This window comes from Nicotiana tabacum, chromosome 1 (assembly GCF_000715075.1).
Source record: "Nicotiana tabacum cultivar K326 chromosome 1, ASM71507v2, whole genome shotgun sequence".
Classification (NCBI taxonomy): Eukaryota; Viridiplantae; Streptophyta; class Magnoliopsida; order Solanales; family Solanaceae; genus Nicotiana; species Nicotiana tabacum.
Window position 1 is genome coordinate 86539657 of NC_134080.1, and position 9087 is coordinate 86548743.

The 9087-nt window shown below is 33.5% G+C and overlaps 2 protein-coding genes across 2 annotated transcripts; both read left to right on the forward strand.

Annotated features, from left to right (window-relative positions):
* The first annotated feature begins 2833 nt into the window (after nt 1-2833).
* On the forward strand, nt 2834-7955 carry LOC107828309 (uncharacterized). Its single transcript, XM_075252075.1, has 5 exons — nt 2834-2972; nt 3541-5821; nt 5940-6248; nt 7036-7090; nt 7168-7955. Exons 2-5 carry the CDS (start codon nt 4638-4640, stop codon nt 7834-7836), a joined length of 2217 nt encoding a protein of 738 aa, XP_075108176.1. The 5' UTR covers nt 2834-2972; nt 3541-4637; the 3' UTR covers nt 7837-7955.
* LOC107789552 (uncharacterized) lies at nt 3335-4636 on the forward strand. The gene is made up of 2 exons (XM_075220200.1): nt 3335-3447; nt 3541-4636. The coding sequence occupies exons 1-2, from the start codon at nt 3335-3337 to the stop codon at nt 4634-4636; spliced, it is 1209 nt and encodes a 402-aa protein (XP_075076301.1).
* Nucleotides 7956-9087: the final 1132 nt, after the last annotated feature.

Below are 9087 nucleotides of genomic sequence, written 5' to 3' on the forward strand. Positions count from 1 at the left end.
AGTTAGCTAGATAAGATTAAACAAAGATACAAATTTGTCTAATTAAAAAAAGATTTAATAATAAATTCAATATTGCATAATAGTCATATTGGAATTACCTGGATAAACAAGTTCTTCTGCATGTTGCGTGAGCAAATTTTGAATAATAGATCCTTTCTTAGAACTCATAACAGTTTCCGGCTCATGATTATCAGTTATGCGATTAGTTCTTTTCCAAAGATCATTCCTACCCATGTCTGATTACAAACAAGAATTTGTAAGACACTAAAATACATCATCATCATCATCTTTGTTATAAGTACTAAGTACCAACTTTAACAATTAAATAAATCCTCGAAATGTAAATTTTATCAAATTAGATAAAGTTATAAAGAAAATAAATTTGAGCAAAGCAAGTCAACTACGAATGCCGATAAATCATAACACTAAAAAATCAAATAACTCAATTAAAAAATATAATATGTAGCAACAAAGTTTAGAACTTTTAAAAATATCTATACCCATCATATAACCACATCTTTTTCAATGAGTTTGAAAGTAACACAGAAAAAGATGTAAGTTTCTTATTTTTAAGGTCTCACAAAAAGCAATCACCGGGAATTCAATTCTTAATAAAATTGAACCAAAAAGTAACAAAAGGTAATATATGCCGATAATTTAAGAACAATAAAAGTAGTCAAAATCTACAAAATCAGACAAAATAATAGAAATTTAAAGGTTGAAAGTGGGACTGAGACAGAGAAAGAAAATAGAACCTTTGCTTTTAGGGATGACAAGATAAGTAATAAAAAAAATCCTAACCCTCCGTTCTTGGTTTTCTTTTGTGAGTTTAGTGCTTTAGGGTTTTTTGCTCTCTAATCTCTCTAATAGAAAAGTGACGTGATTTTAGTTTATTCTTCATAATCTCTTTAATAGAAAAGTAGGCTTTGATTTAGGACAAAATATTTAGAGGGAAAAATGTGGAGGGAATCTTTCGTTTTTACTTTGGAGGCTATCAATTTATTTTGGTGCTAAATTTAACATGGATAAAAATGTGGAGGGAATCTTTCATTTTTACTTTGGAGGCTATCAAATTATTTTGGTGGTAAATTTAACGTGGGTTAATTCTTTTGTATGATTAGAATAATAAAATTAGAATGCATATTTAATTATTGTGTTGAAACTATTTTAATTTAGATTTAACTTAATATGTGATTGTATGTCCCATATTTCGAGTCAATAAGAAATCAATTGTAGGCACCCTATAAAATCTTTCTCATATTGATTTTATAAGTATTGTAAAACGGATTTATTTCTCAATTAGTTCAATTCACATAAGTTAAAATATTAATCAATTTCAAATATCTAAATATTTGGACTTCTTACCTAGATAGTTTAATAAGAAAAAGATTTAATACTTCCTTCGTTCACTTTTACTCGTCCACTATACTAACAAAACTCTCTAAATATTTTTATTGTTTAAAGGATGATAAAGTAAAAAATAAAATAAAAGATGGCTAGAGTAAACATCCATCAGCTATTCTGCAATAACGTAAAAGAAACCAAGCAAAGACGAAAAAATATAAATCACACGAGTGGAAAGATATTAACCAAGCTGGGACTCAAGAATAAATTCTATAGGAGGTTAAATATTCAAAAAGATAAATCTGAATTATATGAAAGGAAACATATTGTGATGACCCAAAATGTCATCTTTAAATTAAATGATCATTTATATGTTTTAAGACCTTGAAAATCGCTATTAATCATTTCTCGACTTGCATGCGTAGTCCGTATAATTAGAGCTTAAAACTCAACTGAGTTGACTTCGGTCAACATTTTGAGTAAACAGACTCGGATAAGTATTTTGACAGTTCCGTTAGGTCCGTATCGTGATTTGGGAGTTGGGTGTATGCCCGGAATTGAATTCGGAGGTCCCTAACTTAGATTATCACTATTTAACTGAATCTAGAAATCTAAGGCTAAAGATTTCTTAATTTTGACCGGAGATTTGACTTTTGAACAAACGACCCCGTAATGGAATTTTGATGATGCCAACAGCTTCGTATGGTGATTTCAACTTAGGCGCATGTTTGGATTTGGATTTGGAAGTCCGTAGGGCAATTCAGCGAATTTTGGCGAAAGTTTGAAAATAGAAGATTTTTTAAGCAACCTGGGCAGAACTGGAGCAAGGTCGGACATACGGACAACCTTCCGCACCTGCGCAATCGCAGGTGCGATGTTTTAAAACGTAGCATCGATGTTGGCAACGCAGAAGCGAAAAAAGGCAGCTGGGCATACAGGACTCAGACAGAGTTAGGGTGTGATCGCAAGGATTCAAGGTAGAGTTGTTTGGTCGTCGAGTACCTTGGAGTCTTTCCTTTTTATCGTACTGTCAATTATTATTCGAGCAGTATTGTATATTTAATTTCCTTCAGATCATTTCATGTATTTAGTTAGAGTTCGTGACTTAGTACTACCAGTCTTTGGAGGTTGTATATTTATTTCCGTTGTTGGTTTCGATTATAAAAAAATGGCTTGAATTGTTATTATAATAGGCTTACCTAGTCTTAGAGACTAGGTGCCATCACGACACTTATGGTGAGATTTTGGGTCGTGACACATATTTAATATATTGTAGTTTGCTACTCATGCTAGAATACTTTGAGTATTTCTAATGAAGATACTTGAAACTTACCGGTGAAACCCTGTAAAATTGAATTGAATCGAACTATAAACACTTCTAATTACACTCGGTTGATAAAGGTATTGTTCTGATAGAACAAATTTGAATCAAATAATTTTTAACAACATAAACATATACTATAAAGTATTGGGACTAAAGTGTATACTAGGAAATCCCTCAATTTTGGTCACATTTTTGGATCTTATCAAGAAATCCCTAAACGGCCTCTTCCAAAAAATTCTCTCTCAAAGCTAAAGGTTTAACCTCATTCTCATTTCTCATCTGGCATCATTGGGCGACATCAAAAGTAAGTTTAATTTTGTCTTTGAAGTGTCTTTCTTATTGCTTTTCTTTTTAAGAATAGAATAGCAGATGGATGTTCCTTTGCCATGTAAAATTGTAGTTGCAATTAGAGAATTCGAATCCATAACGAAAAGTATCCAAACAGATGGAGAACAAAGGAATATGTACTTCGCTGGATTAAAATATTGGAATGCGTTGTTATACTTGAATCTAGTAACTACAGAAACTAAGAGACAAACAAAGCTTGCAAAATCTTGAGAATATTCGTATGTACCTAGTCATATTTGTCGGGTTCGGGTTTGGGTTTGAATTTGGTAATAATGGAGATGCCTCGTCGGCGAAACTTCTTGGATCTCCACCATTTTTATGGCATTTTATGTAGCGTTGCTGGAGAAGGAAAAGAAAAAAGAAAAGCGAAGGGAATGTCTCTTAAAATCAGAAGTCTCTGTCATCCGTTTATTTCTAGCTGAAAGTTCAATGTTTGGGCTTTAGAATACTGATTGTGCTTAACTCTTGCAACTCTGGGATCTTTTTCTTTTTGATGCATATTGATCTTATTCTTTTCTTTGTAGGAAATTTGAAATGGACAAGACTTGGATGCGTTGTACCGATAGATTGAGCAATGTGTATTTAAAAGGAGTTGATGATTTTCTTCAATTTGCTTTTGAGCATACAGAACTAGAAGGTGAAATTCCTTGTCCTTGTAAGAAATGCAACAATGTTTTCCATAAGACTAGAGATGACGTCAGGGAACATTTAATAATTTTTGGAATAGTCAAGGGGTACACTCGTTGGCTTTATCATGGAGAATTTGCATCTAAAGAGCAAAGAACTAACAATGATGAATTAAGACAAGAGGAAGTACGAAATGAGCAGGATAATGATATATTTGATATGATTTATGATGCTGCTGGCCCTAATATCATGGATTATTCTGGTGGGGTTAAGCGTAAACAAGTTGATACCTCAGAACCTGATTTTGAATTTTCTAAATTGTTGGATGATGCTGCACAACAACTTTATCCTGGATGCGAGCAATTCTCCAAGTTGTCACTGATCGTGGAACTGTTCCAGATTAAGTGTTTTTTTGGATTGAGTGATAAAGCAACTGATAGCATAATGAAGCTAATTAAACGAGCTCTTCCCTCTGGTGAAACTTTACCAGAATCATTCTATGGAGCAAAGAAATTGATTCGAAATTTAGGTCTTCGTTATGAAAAAATACATGCTTGTGAAAATGACTGCATGTTATTTTGGAAACATAATGCAAAAGCAGAATCTTGCTTGGTTTGTGGTGAGTCTAGGTGGAAATCAGTTGAAGGTCAAAAAACTAATGGGGAAACGCCAGGAAAGAATAAAAACAAAGTTCCTCGAAAAGTTTTACGCTATTTCCCCTTAAAACCAAGATTGCAAAGGTTATTTATGTCATCAGAAATAGCTTCAGATATGACATGGCATCATAATCAGCGTTTGAAAGATGGGGTTCTTAGACATCCAGCTGACTCCGATGCGTGGAAACATTTTGATGCATCTAATCCGGGTTTTGCTAGAGATCCTCGTAATGTTAGACTTGGATTATCATCTGACGGGATAAATCCTTTTGGCAATTTAAGTGTTTCTCATAGCACTTGGCCAGTGATTATTACTGTGTATAACCTACCACCTTAGGATGTGCATGAAGCAACCATATTGCTTCTTATCTTTGTTGATACCGGGTCCTAAAGCTCCTGGAAATGACATTGATGTGTACTTAGAACCTTTGATAGATGAGTTGCAAGAATTGTGGTATAATGGAGTCAATACATATGATGCTTCGAGAAAGGAGAACTTTTGTATGCGGGCAACACTCTTATGGACTATAAACGATTTCCCAGCTTATGCCTACTTGTCTGGATGGAGCACAAAGGGAGCTTTGGCTTGCCCTTCATGCAATAAAGAGACTCCGTCTATTCGTCTAAAGTATGGTCGTAAGTTTTCTTACATGGGTGCTCGTAGATTTTTATCATCTAATCATAAGTGGTGGAGTAATAAACGTGATTTTAATGGGGAAGTAGAAAGAAGACATGCTCCAAAAATTCTTTCTGGAGATGATATTTTAAACCAGTTGGCTAGTTTGGATGGCTTTAAATTTGGTAAGACCCAGAAGAAACAAAGACACGGAAGAGATAAAGCCACTCATAACTGGAGGAAGAAAAGCATCTTTTTCAGACTTCCTTATTGGAAAAATAATTTAATACGTCACAATTTAGATGTCATGCACATTGAAAAAAATGTGTGTGACAATATTATTGGGACGTTATTAGATATGGAAGGAAAAACAAAAGATAATCTGAATGTTCGTCGTGATTTGAAGGAAATGGGTATAAGAAGAGATTTGCATCCAACTCAAAGAGATGGAAAGTGGTATTATCCAGCAACATGCTATACTTTATCACCGGAAGAGAAGTCTAAAGTATGCAAGTTTTTGAAAACTATTAAAGTTCCAGATGGTTATTCTTCGAATTTATCACGGTGCGTAAAAGTAAAGGATCGAAAAATTTATGGACTAAAGAGTCATGATTCTCACATTCTCTTGGAACAGTTGCTTCCTTTTGCAATTCGCGGAGTTGTGCCGAACAATGTCTATGCTGCTATTACCGAGCTAGGTATTTTCTTCAGAGAGTTGTGTTCAAAAACAGTAAGAGTTGATGTGTTAGATCGGCTTGCAGCTCAAATTCCAATAACGTTAAGCAAATTAGAAAAAATATTCCTACCAGCTTTTTTTGATATTATGGTGCACTTGATCATTCATCTTCCACAAGAGGCCAAGATTGTTGGACCTGTACAGTACAGATGGATGTACCCAATAGAGCGGTATGTTTTTCTATTTCACAATTTCAGTTTAATTTGTTGTGGCTTGTTAGTTTATCATGCTAAGAGCTTAACTTAATTTATCATGCTATGAGTTTTAACTGCCTTTTATATCATGTAGATTCTTGCGCAAATTGAAATGTTATGTTCGTAATAGATGTCGACCTGAAGGATCTATTGCAGAAGGGTATATTGTTGAAGAAAGTTTAATATTTTGTTCAAGGTATTTACATGGAAGTGGGAGAGGGTATAATCCAGTGGACAAAAATTATGAAGGTGATCATGCTGAGTCATACAATGGATTATCAATATTTAAGCAAAAGGGTTGCCCTTTATTAAGCGATACATCTAGAATTCTTGAAGAGGTTGAGCGAAAACAAGCGCATCTTTATGTTTTGAGAAATTGTGAAGAAGTTCAACCATTTCTACGGTATTGTGTTTCTTTATGCTATTGTTTCTACAATAACATCCAAGCATTTATAAGAGTTTGAGTTAGAAGTGTTCGACCATAAAAGTTCTTGTTGGTATTGTCCAGTGAAGATAAGCACATGATTTGTTGTTTATGATCTTTGTTTAAATCTCATCAAGTAAATCTTTCCGATTCATCTTGGTTACAACTCTTTTTGATGATTTTTTGTGGCTATAATCATCTTGGTGAAAATGCCTTAGTAAGAACTTTATTAGTCAAGGAATCTACTGTAACGTGCACATTAGATATGTAGCATGTATTTTCCAATTTCCCTGTTAAAAAGTTTCCTTTGGGTCTGTATGGTAATAATCAAATCATTACCTAAAAGAAAATGTCAAACTCTTCTCGTGCTTTTTTTTTCTCTGAACACTTTCCTAAAAATACATGTTGATACATCATTTGTCGTCTTTCGTGTTTTTTCTTTTTGGTATCCCTAGACTTCTATTACTACTTATTGTTGTCTTTTATTTTCGATTTTTTGATTGCATTACCTACTACTAGTTTTGTAGTTTGCTTCGGTTGTCAGATTAGTTTGCTTGTTATTGTCCCCCTCCCTCAGCCGAGGGTCTACCGGGAACATCCTATTTGCCTTCTTAAAGGCATGGGTAAGGTCAGCGTATACTTTACCCTCCATACACCACTTGTGGGACTACACTGAGCATATTGTTGTTATTGTTTCTTTATGGTATTATATATTGTGAATTTAATTTTGTTAGCCCTTTCTCATTATTATGATTATTTTAAACAGTGAGTACGAGCAGAACAATAGGAACATGAACTTCGATGATTGGTTTTTCCATCGAGTAAGTTTTCATTGTATTTTTAATGTTATTTATAATACTTCTTTAGCATCATTATTTTATTATTTATTTTTATGTAGATCGTGCAAATACGCAAGAAAAACAATTCTCATGCAAGTCGCGGGTTGTATTCTTTGGCTAGAGGTCCTTTTGATGGAGTCCAAAGATTCAAAGGGTATGAAATAAATGGTTTTAGGTTTCATACTAAACAATTGGAAGGAAATAGAGTAAAACAAAATAGTGGTGTTTTAGTACGAGGAATAATGAATGGTCAAAATATAGATTATTATGGTGTTCTGACTGAAATAGTAGAACTTCAATACCTCGAAGGCAAACGAATTGTTTTATTTAAATGTGATTGGATGGATGTTGATCACATTGGGAAAGGAGTGAAGATAGATAAACATGGCGTTGTTAGTGTTAATACTAACCGAAAGCTAGCAACAAATGAACCATTTGTACTTGCATCTCAAGTAGAACAAGTTTTTTATGTCAAGGATAATCTTCATCCGAATTGGTCCATTGTCTTGAATGGTCATTCTACTTATTTTACGGGTGGTGCTGTCAGTGAAGAAACTTTTCAACAAGATGCTCAAAATTTCTCATGTACATTTGAGGAAGATGAAGACTTTATAAATTGGAGAAGAAATGATCTCGATGTTATCAGTACTAATGTTACCTTAGCTGATAATATTATTGAAGACATCGAATCAGACTCTGAAACCGATGATGAAAATTTGTTACTATAAATATTTAGAAGTTTTAGATGCATATTTGGTTACACTCAATTAATGTTGATACTTTTTCTTATTTGATCAGCTGTGAATTTCAATACTTGAGCTTTAGCCGTGCTCATGGCAATGCCGTTAATGGTCTGAGCTTGTTGCTTGTCGTCCCAATTATAGTATGTTAAATTTTATGCTTCTTTGTTTAATGAGAATCCAGGCATGGACAACTGAAATTTAGTACGAATTTTCAATTCATGTTCTGCCTTATAAAGGGACTAACAAGGCAATATATGGGATGGATGTTATGAGATTGTGATGGGATTGCTTCTCTTAACTCTAGTTCCTTTTCTGGGGTGGTTTCAATCAGAATTCCAAAATCAGTAATTTAAACCCAGAGCAGACATTTTTACTTTCCAGATTTTAGAGTAGTGTATTATTAGTTTAAGATTACTAATATGTGTGTTATTATATTCCTAATGTAAACACAGTTTTTGTAGTAGGTTATTGGCATTTATCAAACTACTATAAGGACATTATTTTGTGTGGAGATTCCAGTTGTATGTTGTGAAAAAGTAAAAACTAATTTTCCGTCTTACTTGAAATAATGTTTTTCTCACACTAAGCTAAAGGGAGTACTCTTTAGGTGGTTGGCTTATGATACTCCTTTAAGGTTGAGGCCACTTAGCCTTTTCTTTTCCAGCTATTACAGGTAAGATACGAAGAGTGTCGCATCGCAAGTTTGAGCACCCAAGACATGGTTTTTTAAGATTTCTTCCAAGGAAAAGAGCAACACGACACACCAGATTTTTTGGTAGAAACACAACTAAAAGATTACTAGTTTAAGATTAAAATATGTATAGCACGCATGAGCAACTATATATATTGATGTTAATTCTTCAATGGTGGCATTGTTTTACTCCCACAGTAAGCCACCTTTGTAATTATGTATGAATTGTTTTCAACATCTTTGGACCATGTAGATTCCATGTTGTATATAAATTTAGCACATCACGGTTTCAACACGAATCTGTAATACATGTAGCTACTATGACAAATAAATGTAGCTATTATGTCCCAACAATTGCTACGAGATTTGAAAATTGAAGCAAGACTATTCTTTTAGCTATAAAATATGTGCAAACAAATATATTGTGGCTAGAATATTACAATAGCTACTGTGATGTCAAATGCATAACAAAAAATTAGAATTAGCTACAATACTTATTGTAGCTAAATAAATTCGTGGCTATATTATTTTGCCATGATATTCCA